This window comes from Athene noctua, chromosome 2 (assembly GCF_965140245.1).
Source record: "Athene noctua chromosome 2, bAthNoc1.hap1.1, whole genome shotgun sequence".
Classification (NCBI taxonomy): domain Eukaryota; kingdom Metazoa; phylum Chordata; class Aves; order Strigiformes; family Strigidae; genus Athene; species Athene noctua.
In genome coordinates, this window is record NC_134038.1 from 56869297 (window position 1) to 56883863 (window position 14567).

Consider the following 14567-nt stretch of genomic DNA (forward strand, 5'->3'; position numbering starts at 1 on the left):
TCTCCATGAGAATCTTATGGCAGATCATGTCAAAAGCCTCACTGAAATCTAGGTAGACTGTAACTACTGTGCTCACTTGTCTATTATGTCAGTCATTTCATCACAGAGTTATATGCTAAGGTATCTGAAGTTACTGAATAGTTATGTATTTTTAGTAAGTAACTAAAAATTCTGGTAGTCTTAAGTAAGATGAGAAGTCCAGATTATTTCCATTTACCACAATAAATACAGGAAAGTGTATTTCCTTAACGTTCATACGTTCATACAGAAGAAAAACAAGGAGGAAAAAATAATTTGTAGATTTAGAAAATTCTTTACCTGTTTTCCTGTACAGACCCACAGTCTTCTGGGGTTTTACCATCTTCTTCTTTAAAGTACTGGCCACTGCTGGATGGATTAGCAAAAGTTGATATGAAAGGCCCCAGAGATTGAAAAGCAGCTTGGCGGACCTAATGGAAAGGGTCCAAGGTGAAAAAAAAAAAAAAAAAATTTATATATAAATCTTGCTGTCCTATGAAACAAACACCTGCCACTACAGGAGAGCCTCTTGTCTGGAAAGAGTCAGCCAGCTGTATACATAAAGTGCTAAGTGAAAAAAAAAAACAAACAACAAAAAAACAAAAAAGCAGGGTAAAAAACCGTTAAACCACAGGTAACTAAGTTGACAGGCCTATTCCCCACAACCAAAGAAATCACAACTATTTAGATAGTAGAAGCAGGTAAATTTGACAGCTCAGCTGAATATTTTAACAACACGAAATGAAAAATTTTGTGCAGTGAACAGACATTTCACTACCATAAGTCTGACTGATGATAAGCTCTGCATTTCTTTCCCTTTCTTATTTGTCCATGTTGCTCATTTGCCTGTCCTTTCTCCTATTATTTGTTCTCCTCAACAATTATCTACCTCCATTTTTTATTATTTGATTAATGCTGCTGAGCTACAACTTGCATGACCTTCCAGGCTCCAAGAGCTCATGCTCCTGTGCAAAAGATCTACTTTTGGCTCTCAGTAGTAGTCTGCTCAGTAACAGACTTAACAAGGCTTGAAGATTAGATCTTCAAGAAAAAAAACAACACAAAACAAAAAAATCCCCACCATACAAAAAAACCAACCAACCAAACCCAAAAAACAAACACCACCACCCCACTCACCCCAAAAAAGGTGGTGGTGATAGGGAACCTGAAGAAATGCAAATAAATCAATTAACTTTCCAGTTCTGTTAATGATTTTCAGCAATGTTAAGTCACAGGCAGTTCTGTAGCTAAGAAAAGCTATCCCACTGACACAGTTTTTCTTACATGCTGCACTGAAAATGTGAGGGACTCTCTAGACCCATTGACAACCTAAGCAGTCCAAGAAGAATTTTGCTTGAGGTGCGTGAAACAAGTTGTTGTCCACACCTATGGGGAGACGTTCTATGTGGAGTATCGCAGTAAAATCCTTTAAATATGAGAGCTATTCAAGAAATAAAAAGCAATTCTTACCCATCGTGAAGGATCACTAATCAAATTAATAAAAAGGGTTGACAATTTTGTCCTCCGGACTTCCTGTGATGTTGCACAAGAAACTGCCATGAAGCATTCAGCACAGGCTTTCCTAACTCCCCACACATTATCAGAGCAGAGCTGGAAAAACCTCGGCAGCTGTTAGGAACATAGCGAGTGAGTTTGCAAATCTTAACAAGCAGTACTTGTTTCAAAGCAAGTTCTTTTTTCACATTCATTCCCTTCATCTGGTTCTCTGCCCTCATACTCAGATGCATTAGTTTAACATTGGCAAAACAAGGAACACACATTCAGTAGCATCACCCTTCTAATCAGTTGCTCTTGTGTTACTCACGGATACAGATAAGGAAAACTCACCTGTCTGAAGAACAGCAAAAAAGTACTAACCTTCTAACCTCATTCATATCCAAACCAAAATATCCTCAGAAAAGTCAACTACAAAAAATATCCCCAAGCCCAGCAAACCTATTTTAAGTTAAAACCTCATCTCTACACCATTCTTTTAAAGCAGTTAACATTGAAAGGAACAAAAATATAAAGAATACTGGTGCATTAACATTTTACTTATCAGAGACCACTTCAGATTCCCACTGAAATGCAAAGGAAAATCATCTTCAGAAAGACAGCCTTTCCCCCCCCCCCCCCCCCCCCCTAAACTTCTCATTGTTAGATTTACCAGTCTTTGTCACCACCCACACTACAAAGCAGGACCTGAACTCCATACGGGACTAGGGAAATGAGAGAAACACATTTTTCTTTAGCATTTGGTGCTAAAGAAAATCGTTTTGAACAGAGCAGTTGTTTTACTAATAAAACTGAGGCATTCTGAGGTTGTTTGGGGTTTTTTAGAAATAGTAATGGGAAGGATAAAACAGTGGACAGAGCACAGGTGAGAAAGTCAAAGACATTCTGGTCATCATCACATGGCTGCCTTTGCTTGCAACAGGCAGAGTGGTAAGATGGAAGTAATAAGACTGTTGGTACAGCTGTTTATCATCTGATGTTCAGCTGTTTCTACTTTCTGCAGCAAAGTTTTCTGGGCTTTACTTCTGATTAAAAAGAGTATTTACATTAAAAAAATTAAGTTTGACCTAAAGACACTAAGATTTGTGCCCCCCCTCCTCTTTTTTTAAAAAAATAAGCTAAGAAGAGCAGAAAATGGCATTTTCTATTACAGAAAGAGATCCCCAACCATCCAGTCACATGTTATTGTTTTCACATTAAATAAACACCACTTTTTAATTTCATAGTTTAACTGCACCCTCTACAAGGTTTTAATCCAAGTTCATGACACATATCACTAAGAGGGCATTTATGTGAGAGAAATCAATTTATATTCCCAATCAAGAAAAATACGCGATGTAAATCTGTGCAATGGTACTTCATTATCAGATGGCTTGAATCACACAGTACCTAGAGAAAATGCAGCAAATGCTGTAAGAATGTAAAAAATGCCCTGAGGGTCACACTAGGCCTACCTGTCCCAATACCACATCTGCATCAGGCTGTCGAGCCTCTTGTTGAAGTCATGCCTGTGTTTACACTCTTCTCCATGCAAGTTCCTTGCTAACTCATGGCACTGACTTGTCAACCTCTTATGGCCCTTATCAAGCTCACTGGTCACATCCCAACAGGAGAAAGCTTTAAGAAAGATCCCAGGCCAATTTCTGATCCCTAGGTCCTGTCATGTCTCCAAACCTAGCAACATCCATCAGCTCCTTGGACCTGCCAGGGTGGCACTGCTAAGGGATCCTCTGCTCATCGCTCCATTCAGCTTCCGGCTTCTCCATTTTGAATTTGTGTCTCTTCCCTCTACTTCTTTTATTATTGCCCAAATTAATTTATTTTCTCTGCCTTTCTTTCTCTTTCCCTCCTTCCCAGGAGGGCTGTGAGGCTTTGTTAGGAACTGATTTTAAAAGATTAAATCGATGAACAGGAGTATTAAGTGATGCTGTTTAAATAGACAACATAAGCCTTGCCACTTCTAGCGGTCTACGCCCCCCATACTCTCCCTGCACCTGCAATCTCTTGACACATTTATGGACATTGGAAGACATATTGCTGCCTACTTCTTGCCTAATGTATTTTTGAACTTGCAAATACTACCTGCCTCCACAGCCTGAAGTATTTTCTTCAGTCTGGTTTAAACCCTTCAGCCAGCTCTAGAATTGAGTACCCCTTATCTCTAGAACGTGTGACTTGGCAAGGAAGAGTTCTGTATTCATGGTAACTGTCTCTAAGATTTTGTTAATGTCAATCATAGCCTCATGTCAGCAAAACTGAACAGTCACAGCTTTTTTAGTCTCTCTTTACTAAGGGTGTGTAGCAGTTGTCTAATCATTTCAGCTCCCCTTTTTCTGTACCCTGTACCCCCAGCTCCACTACTGATTTATGGGGGGGGGGGGGGGGGGGGGGGAATCCTTTAAGAAATGGCTTACCAGCATTTCTTCAGTGGCTTGTTGCCCAACCACACTGCAGATATCTCCAAAATTGGCTGCACATACCTTGCAGACAAAAAGACAAAATGCAAGAAATAGTTTTAATATAGGAAAGTTTTAATGCAGGAAACAAAGTAAAAAGGAAAAAAATAAGCAGCTCTTAAAATCATAAAAACAGGTTTCAGTACAAACTCAGTATCAGCTACTTCCCCATTCCATCAGTTCCCATGGTTTAAAAAAAAAAAAAAAAAACCCACCTTAAAATTTTCATCTTCATTTCAAGCTTAATCAGCCTTTTTTTAATCACAAAAGAAACCCCTCAAAACTTAAGTGAAAGGGAAGGAGGATAAAATACATTCTGAAGTACTGTCAAATTAAAGAATACAGTTATCAAGAAAAATAAACTATGCAATGGCAGGGTGAAACCAAAACACAGCCTCTTCACCTAAATACCATGATGGAGTACTGGCTTATTTCATCTCAATGAGCATCTTTAATTCCATCTATGCACAGAGATATGAGCTCAGGTGGCTGATGCTGTATCTGTTACAGCTGGTTCACATTTTCATGGCTACCTACACAATCATAAGGATAAGCAGATTCTTTCTTTGTTTCTGATAATAAAAGGTAGGGACTCTGGAAAAAAGCCTCAGTGTCAACTATAAAAATCTGTGGAAATGCAAGCTACAATGAAAGCTATGGGGTTACTCTTATACACGTCACAAATGAGATCTAGCAGGGAAAAAAAAAAAATATCATTTAGTCAAATAAAAGTTCCAAGTGCATGACACTCCTTTCACAGATAATCCAGACCAGATGGCAATAATTCATACCTTACGAACATGAAACATTCTGCAGTCACAGCACATCTCACAAAACCTAGGAAGAACAAGTCTTTCCGTGATGTCCTTTCCCACCATGGAGGCCATTTTGCACATTATCTAATGACAAGACAGACACTAATCAGAGATGCTTGCACAACACACAATTCCATGTCAGTTACACAGATGTTTATTTTTCATTCTGATGCACATTATTTTATTGAAAATTGTGAAACTAAATCAAATTCTTAACTAATGGAGATAACTGAACTCTCAGAAATTACTCTCATATCTTACCAGACTTAGAAAACTAAACCAAGTATGACATTATTTCACTATTCCAATACTTAACAAATATATATTTACAATTAAGAGATAATTATTGACGATTAATATGCTTAACCTCTACAACTTCTATATGATTTAAATATGAACTAAAACACACTATACTGCGCACATTCAACTCCCTAACATAGAATTACTGAAAAAGCATATCATAAAGAAAGTGAGTTTTTCCCTCTAACTGCTCTTTCATTCTGACTTTTAGATTACTGTCTTTTAGTAAAAGAATTATGTTTAACTTTCCTAATTACGTCAGTAGAGCTATTTAAATTCATTTTCCTGTAATAACAAATTATTATTTTTCTAACTTCTAGGGGGTTGGTGAGTTACAGAAACCTTTCAAGTTCCAGTATCTTCTAAACAATGAAGATGGGCAAAACAATTCTGCTTTAAATTTTATTCCTTTATGTATTTGTAAGCTTCTTCAAAAAAGTACCAGAAATTTGATGCCAAATGCAACATTGCCCAGCCTGCTTATTTACTTGCAAGTCCAGCCACATTACAAAAGTAAAAAATTAAGTGTGGTCTCTCTCAAACAAAAAGAAAAAAAATAATTTAAATGTTACCCAGCAAGAAGCATCAACATAAACTGCAAAAATTCAAGGGAAACACAAGGGCATATATCTTCTGCCATTTCCCCTTTATAAATTAATTTATTCATTTGCTTACTATTTTAATTTGACACAGAATAAATTTAAATTAAGGTTGTGTCTAATAGAAAAAAGAAAACCACCAACCAATCATGAGTTAATCAATTCAGATGTTTATTATTTTGCCCAATAAAACAAAACAAAATCAATAAAGAGAATAGACATACAGCAAAGACCAACCGAATTCAAGCATTAAAAATTTTCCACTGATGGAAATTTTACACGTATGGAATTTAAATTTCCATTAAACAAACAAACCTGAAAAAAAATTTAAAAAAAAAAAAAAAAATCAACAATAGCAGATGCTTTAGGAGTTGATAAAATTAATCCTCAGTATTTCCTTGTCCAGCTGGGTTTTCTTTATAGCATATATGTCATAGTTTAAACCCAGCCAGCATTCAAACACCACACAGTTGAGTTTCCCACATCTGGGGATATCGCAGGAGTCAGCACATCCAGAGTGCAGGCGATGAGCCTCTACCTGACAACATATAGACTACTGAATTTAAATCTAACCTTGAGTGTAACATAGCATGGAAAAAGTTATATATTAGTTATGGACACCAATATAATTTTTTCTTTTGAATGCTCCATCAATGTGCAACTCGGAATGACACTGCCATCACTAATATCAAGCATTCAAGCAAACGTTACACTGTGTGATTTGGTATTGCTGTTACTTACAGCCACGGCTTCAGTCTTCACATCATCATTGCTGTCTGGAGCTGTCAGATCTATCAGAACAGGGCATACTTTGGTCTCCACATCATATCTCTCTATGAGTTCTTGCTCCAAGAGAACTAACAATGCTGCCTGGCTTGTTTTTCTTACCTATAAGATAACAAAAATCGAACCAAAGAATTCAAAGGGAGTTTTTCAGTTTTTTATTTAAACATGCATCCTGTATTTTAGAAGCTGTACCTATATACTACCTCACACTTACACTAATTGCACTCAGCAAGAAGCCAAGTGCTCCAACAGCACTTTTGCAAACACATCATGTTTGAAACAACCTATGTCTGAAGCCAAGAACACCTGTGTATTATAAACTAAGGCAGTGCTGTTATAAAAGTGTCCATCTACATGCTCCCCAGAACACAGGACAGCAATGTCAAAAAAAAGTCGTGATGGCAAAGCTCATGCGATACATAAAAGAAAAACACCACAACTACCGCTTTTTGAGAGTAACAAAGTTCTAAGGAACATGAATTTTATTCAACAAATCCTCTTTTTCTGAGATTACCAAGTTCAGCTGACAATGAACAACTGTGCTTATTTCTAATGTATTTTAAATTCTGAGACACAATTTTGCTTAGTCCCATCTAAAAAAAACCAAAACAAGATAACCATTAATAATTGACGTCATACGTGGCTAACCTCTCAAAAAAAGTAATTTCACCAGTAGAGAAAACATTACATACAGAAAGAAACTATATACTGCGGTACAGCCATTTTGAAAACACCTTTGAGATTTTTGTTTCAGAGCAAACAGCCAAATTAACTATGAAGTATCAACAGAGGTTAAAACAATGAAAAGAACTGCTGCATCTGCTACCAAGAGAATATCAAGCAGAAGTATGATTGCTGTACTATACATGAATTCGCAAAACTACTACTGAGAAAAATAGGTTTGGGTGTCTCCTTTTAATTATGGAAAATCTAGAAGGGGTAAAGAAAAAAAGTGACAAACTCGGAGGCCTAAAATACTTAAAATAACATATCACTGAGGATTACCCTAATCTGAAATGATGCAGAGAAGCTTGAAGAAAGCTTTATGCAAACTCATAAATGCACAGAAACAAACCACATAAATTCAATCCAAAAGCTTTATTAAATTGATATACAAAGAACTAGTTGAGAAGACACACAATGGTGTTAAAAAAATGAATTATAACAAGGAGTCAGTTTTTCACGACTACTGTTCCTTTTTGTCAGAATTTAAATTATGTAAGCTTATCAAAATGACTGTTTGATTTTGTCCATGAATATACAATACCAGATAAAAGGCCCCAAATGAGAGCAGATCACGTTAGACAAAAAAAGATTGATAATTTTCTTTAATTGAAGGTCAGAGCAACATGTATTTCATGTCCATTCGAAACCTTTTTACCCTGAAATATTACAGACTTGTATGATACTAAATTATTTAACTCTAACATTACACCAGGTATATTCAACCAGTTAATAAACTATATGAAAAAGACATTTACCTGGTTATTCTGGTCTGCGAGGTATCGTACCACAATAGGCAGTAAGTATTTGGAAAAAGCATATGGTATTGAAGGTCTATTTTCTTGACAGAACATAGCAATATGAGGCACCTGTTCCATCAGTTCTGCCCGTACTGTTGGCTCTGTCAGGGTTAAAATAAAACCAAAAAAGGCACAATAAATGTTCACAAGCATACTGTCAGAATAAGTTTTTTACAGTCATGTACGTACAAAGTATGTTCTCAATTGTTCATAGCAGTTTATGTCAAGCTTCATTTTGACAACCACCATCTTTTTGCAAAACCAGGTACAACTACACTCTGTACTGCTAAGCTACTAAAAATACAGGTCCTACCTTCCTAGTAAAAAACCAACAGGTATAACACAGCAAGCCACCAAATATTACATCAAAAGCTGTCTGAACTCCCTACAAGCACCACCTACTTCTAAGAAACCTGCTAAGCATAAAGTCAAGCCAAAATTGGTACCACTGTGAGAAAAAGTGAACTGAGGGGGACTCCTGGCCACAGCCTCTCTGGGCAGGAAAGATCCTACTGAGCAGGACAAGCAGCCATAACCACAAATACTTTTTCATTCTTTGCTTTTTAAGGCTACCGATATTTTGTCAGATAGAAAAGGTCTGGCATCTTTCCAGTTGCTTCTGTTAAACATTTCAGGTATGTTTTTCAAAGTTGGTGACTATTTAAAAAACATTTCATTCACTTATAAAATTCAGGAAACAGTGCACTGCTTGAATCAATCCTAATCCCCACAGAACATGCGCATCTATTTGGTGGATGAGAGGAGAAGCAAGAAAATACAAGTGTGGAATAAATTCTAAATATTAGAAGAACCCCTTCAATTTTAAAAGTACGTCATCACCACCTGCTGGATAGGCCACTTGTCCACAGGAAAAAAAAAAACCTAAACCACATACAAAAACACATTAATTTCAGAACTAAGTATTTCTGTCCTTTCAGAATTTGCTGACATATGTGGTTACATTAGAGAACTGTTACCTATAAACACACATAACAATCAACTACTCTCAAGTTACAGTAATTCGGATTTACAATGTTTTGAATAATAGGATGTATACTGTTCACAGACTACACATGCCTTACTAAATTTTTACCTATTAATTGTTCAGGTAAAGCTTAACGGTATGACCAGAACCATCTTCCTTGAAATACTTGGAATTAACATGATACATTAAAAATACAACCTTTTGTTAGATAGGATAATGTAATTTGCATTTGTATTTAACATGGCCAATGCACGTACCACTTGGCTTTCGTGAACACTGGTGACAAGTGACAACTTGGGCCTGAATAAAACAAAATAAAGATAAAGCAAATACCATGCTGTGTGCAGTCACTGAAGACAGTGAGGACAGAAAAGATCACAGCACACAAAGTAATCAAATGCCTGTAGGCTCTATTTCTTTGGCTACAGTCTTAAATTACTTTTCCTACAGAAAAACATACCAAAAATCCTCTGTAGTTTATGAATTGCCAACAAAGTTTCAAGATACAAAATTAAATCCCAGACAAATCAATACTGAATAGGTTAGCTGTTCGTAACAACAAAGAAAAAAAGTCTCCCATCCGCTCTGTTTCTCTTCCCAAAACATTAACAGGAACACACAGGACAAAAGCCTTTTTATTTCCAACTTCAGATGTTCTGAAACATGCGTAGGTTGAACTCCATAATACACACATCCTGAAGTTTATATTGAAGAAGTCAGATCCTGAAAAAGACTACTCAAACTATGTGCAAGTTTTAGCAGACCTGAATTAACAAAAATGAACAGATAAAACGCTATATTTGTAGCACTAAACATGACAGTTCACCAAAGTAAGCACCCGTAAACAGCACAAGCATAATAGTTGAGATCATTATTTCTGAAAGCTAAATTCTACATATCATATTAATGCAAAGAAAGGAAATACTACTTGCAGTTTTTCTAAAAAACATAGAGAATACAAGATTACTATCCTCAGTTTAAGTTTTTAGTTTCAGTCTAGCCATCTATGGGGAGTTTGCAGCATCTCCTATTATAAAAGTTGCCTATTGCTTCCTGTCACAGTAAGTTTTGCTTCCTTATAAAAATTGGCCAAAACAGTCCTTAGAACACAAGATAGGATAAGCTGCAATTCTTCATTAGGATGAGGTTTGGGGGGGGGGGGGGGGGGGGGGGGGGTAAGAATCACCATCAACCAAAGCAGATCAGCTGTTTTCAAGACTGAAGTTGGCAAAACCATTATTTTCTTCCTACGGTGAATTCTGGTCCTCTTATCTGACAAGGTTTAAGCTTCTTCACTTCTGGAAGAAGGTCTTGAAATGTGTCAGAGAAAGAAGTCCTTTTACAATTCAACATGTTTTTTTCTGTCTGTGTGAAAACCTGACCAAAGGTGACTAAGAGGTCTTGAAAACACCCTGAAAGCACCTGCCCCATAGCTGATAGAGCACAGCAACTACAAACTGAAGAGTCCTTCCCTCCAAGCATGTTTTTAGATGGAGAAAGCCATCACTGCAGACAGACTCCCTCCCAAGAGCAATTATTTTGAAAAGGCTGCAGATGGGAAACAGAGCAGAATGAGGAACCAACAAGGCTGTGCAAGGAGGGATGGAGGTGAGTGACAAGGAGGTTAAGACTAGTAACTAAAGGGAAGGGAGATTGGAACTTGCTGGACAAGAAACTAGGACTAGGGCCCAATGCCAGGGCGGAGGGACTCGCTCCCACCTTTCCACAAGGCTGCTATTTCAAGACATGCCCAGGACATGATCTAAAGGTACAAGAGGCTTGTGTCACAACACTTATCACTTTGATCTCATTCTCACTTCTTAGGAGTCCTGCCTCATTGTCCTGCAGCAAACAGAAAATTACTTGGGAGGGGGGGGCAGAAGGGAGGAAGAGTGAGGAAGATAAATCTGGCTAAGACTGCATGTTTGGCAGCACTGTTTCTTAAATTGTTTCCAAGTTTGCTTCAGGCAGTTCCCACCCTCCCAAACCCAAACCTTGCAGCTTCCATTATGCCAATGCAACTGTCCGTGCAGCCAGACAACAAACCATATCAAAGAATTGATCTGGCTGACGCAGCTTTTGCCCCACCACAGCAGCTTGATTAAACAGCAAGAACTGGCACTTAGATTGGTTTCCCCGTGCAATCACATATTTTCCTCAAGTAACAGAACTATCTGATGATGGAAGCAAGCAAGTGATGGTAAGAGAGGACACTGGGACTGCCTACTGTGGTATTACCATCAAAACAGAGTGAAAGAAGCAAAATGATGAGAAACCCGACTCGTTCCTTTGCCTAGGGTGTAACTGTGCAAAATGCTCAAGACAGTCTTCATTCTGGCACACTACTCCTTTGACTGCAGTCTAAACTCTGTGTCTTCACTGCTGAAGAAATGCCACCACTACAGTCAGAGCCAACAAAAGCTCTGTATTAAGCATATCAGGAACTATGTATAAAGCTTCAGACACTAGACCCTCAAAATGGGCAGACTGTTTTGACTTTGATACCCCACCCACTGGTTTGCCCACCCACTGGTAAAGTAATGGCAACACTCTCTCTCCCCAAATTGACTAGGTCTGCTCTGAAACTGAATTCATAAATTTCTAAATGAAGCACTCCAGTAAGACAGCAATGAGTACCAAAACCACAAGATCCCTTTTCCTTCGTAATGGGGTTTGCCTATTATGCAGCACTTACAGCCAGGCCACCTGACAACATTGAAGAGCTGCTCATGTAAAGTGACCCCCTTCTTCCTGAGCTGCTAAGCAAGTTCTTGCTTTGTGAGGAACAGACAGATGAGATGATGCAATTAAAGGCTTGAAAAATTCATGCCCGGGAATGAACTAGAACTGTAAAGTCACCTTAGTTCTTACATTCCCTAACTTTTAAGTACATGGTTCTGCAATCTCAGTAAGGTCAATTCAACAAACAAACGAGCACTGTGTATGTAATGGGCTGTGTAACGCAACACCATAATTCGCTATCAAAAAGGCATTTGTGCTGTTCTGAGGAATTACTGCTGCTATGCAAGAACCTGAACCTTAAGCCTACCAATTTAGATAAGAGCTCAATTCTTCCAAATGATGAAGCATATGTTCCAGTGTGTAGCGAATAGAGCCTAATCTTGCAGTCTGATGGGGTTACAGTAGAGCTTTTTTTGGCATTATGTTTCCTAAAGACTCAAGCAACAATGCCAAAAATTTATACTGAAGATACAGCACTTAATCATTCTCTTCATCCATTCCTCAGCTTTGTCTTCAGCTTAGACAGGTGGCAGCTCCAAACACAGATTTCAGCAGGCTTCAATACACGACAGTGTCTGCCATTTCAGTTTAAACTTTTCTGTTGTTGATAACCAAATTTATAGTCTGGTCATCACCACAGTGAACAGAGCATGGCAGTATCACTTAAAATTATTACACACAGCTTCCTAAAGCGTAAACTCATCCAGCTGGTGAATACATCTGTATTGTGTATTTTTTGCACTGTAGAATACAGTCAGGATCAGGCTTGCACACAGTATAAACAAAATCTGGGTGGAGAATTTTGCTTCATATCAAGACTGAAAGTTTCTATTTTAGGCACTCTGGAATATTACTGTGTACAATTAGGTTCTCCATAACATTTGCTTAGAACAGTATTTTTCTGTTTGGCAGACGAAGTTTTTTTAAATGCTGCTCTTTTCAAACTATCTCCCAAAGGTACAAATCTGCGCCTTAAAGTAACAGGCTACTAGAAAAAAGCTGCAACTTATCAAAACAAAAGAATTTGGAACCAAATATTAATATAAAAAATTACATTTCAGAAGGAAACTCATACTTCTTCCTCATTCATTAGAACTTTATTTCATTCTGTCAGGTCTTGTGTATTCTCTAGATACAGAATTATACTGAAAATAGACCACCATTTCTTCTGTTTGTGAAATAACTTTAAAAAGAAGTTGCCAGAATAAAAATATGCAGTTCTACCTCTCTCGATGTTCAGATCACATGAAACCAGCAGTATATTCCAACCAACACCTCCAGAACCTGGGCAGTCTTTTGATCTGCACATGCCAACCTTCAGTTTTAGCTATTTCACCAATCACAATTTAAATCAACACCCCAAACTGACTCCAAAGTCACAGAAATAATCAACTGTTCCTTCCTCACCAATGAAAAAACATTTCAGTTTCCCCTAGAATCTGACACTAGCTCTCATGTAAGCAAAGTGCCAACATACCCATTCAGCTACTCCCAGCACATACACTTAGTTTTCCTATACGAATGTGCAATGTTTATCTCATTCCTGCTGAGGTTTCAGTTCACCCTGTATTCCACTTCAGCTATGAAGTAAAGCACCACAGTTAACTGTATACCGAAAATTAAAAGGGGATTATTGCAGAGCCGCACAGTACAATACCAATTAATTGCTCCAGAACAGTTATTTGTAAATGAAGTAATTATTCCAGAGCCAGCTCACAACTAGATTTATTTCACAACAGCTTGTTCTGCCACAACGTACAGTATTTAGACAACGTACAGTATTTAGAAGAAATGCTACAAAGCTTTCATTATCCCAAAATGCCCATTCTGGAATACAAGCAGCAGTCAATTCCCTGTACATTTGTGAGAGGCTGTAAAGTTTGTGTGTGGTAAAAGTGTATATTAAGAACAGCTACTAGTGATGCTAATGTTGCTTTAATCAACAATTTTGATTAATGTTTTATGTAACCTGAATATTAATAATATTAATATTTGTTCTTATTAATAGTTGTAAGAAGTAAAGGTGTAAGTGCATAGCTTTGCATTTACACTTTCATTCTTTAAAAAAAAAAAAAAAATCTATTTTGGTGAAAGATAAATTCAAATATTGATTTATGCGCTAGAGAGAAACAACCAGTACAGAAAACACCTCCATGCCATTCCCCTTGCACAGATCCCCATTTTCATATTCAGCCTGAATATAAAGTCCACAGCATACTAAAATGCCAATCTGCCAACAGCATGGCGACAGTACTGGATTTGTATGCATACTCAAACAACATCATTTGCATGATCAAAGTTTAAATAAATTCTACAGTTTATCAACTCAAACTTTATCTACTCCCTTCTTTCCCAAACAGAACTTCCCCTTCGCCTCTTTTCTTCCTTCTAGTGTCATCCACGTTTTCCCTTTCAATTTCTCTCATTTCCTGTTTCATCTGTCCCTCCAATTTTCCTACCTTTTTTGACGACAAAAGATAGTCTAGACAAGTGAAAATACATCGTAACCAAAGCATGTCCCTTTTAGCTTAGGAGTCCACCAGAAAGACTGACATGTCTGACACACGTGCTGCTTCAGTAGTCAGGTTCTTTTCTCTTACTAACCAAAAATGGACTTCACTACTGACCGACAGAGCGAGAAGTGAAATACAGACTAATGAGAGAGGGTAAAGTCACCATGAGTCATCCATCAGATGCATGGAGAGACAGAAAAGGATCACATCAAGCAAAGGAAAAAAATTCTTAGTGTAGCAGGAGGTGGAAGAAGAGGTATGGAAATTGTGGAAACATGAAGATGCAGGAAGGGAGAAGACACAAGTGGAGCTACG

General features: G+C 37.6%; 1 protein-coding gene across 10 annotated transcripts in view; it reads right to left on the reverse strand.

Moving 5' to 3' along the window:
• PPP4R1 (protein phosphatase 4 regulatory subunit 1) overlaps window positions 1-14567 on the reverse strand; it is a 66937-nt gene that overhangs the window by 23300 nt on the left and 29070 nt on the right. For 9 of the 10 annotated variants that reach the window (XM_074899218.1, XM_074899216.1, XM_074899225.1 and 6 more), the window contains 6 exons: window positions 7971-8113; window positions 6445-6591; window positions 4781-4888; window positions 3948-4013; window positions 1489-1647; window positions 319-449 (listed from right to left, as the gene is read on the reverse strand). In XM_074899218.1, the coding sequence (XP_074755319.1) occupies window positions 319-449; window positions 1489-1647; window positions 3948-4013; window positions 4781-4888; window positions 6445-6591; window positions 7971-8113 (754 nt within the window). The remainder of the gene's footprint in view (window positions 1-318; window positions 450-1488; window positions 1648-3947; window positions 4014-4780; window positions 4889-6444; window positions 6592-7970; window positions 8114-14567) is intronic. The other variant, XM_074899223.1, reaches the window with a different exon arrangement.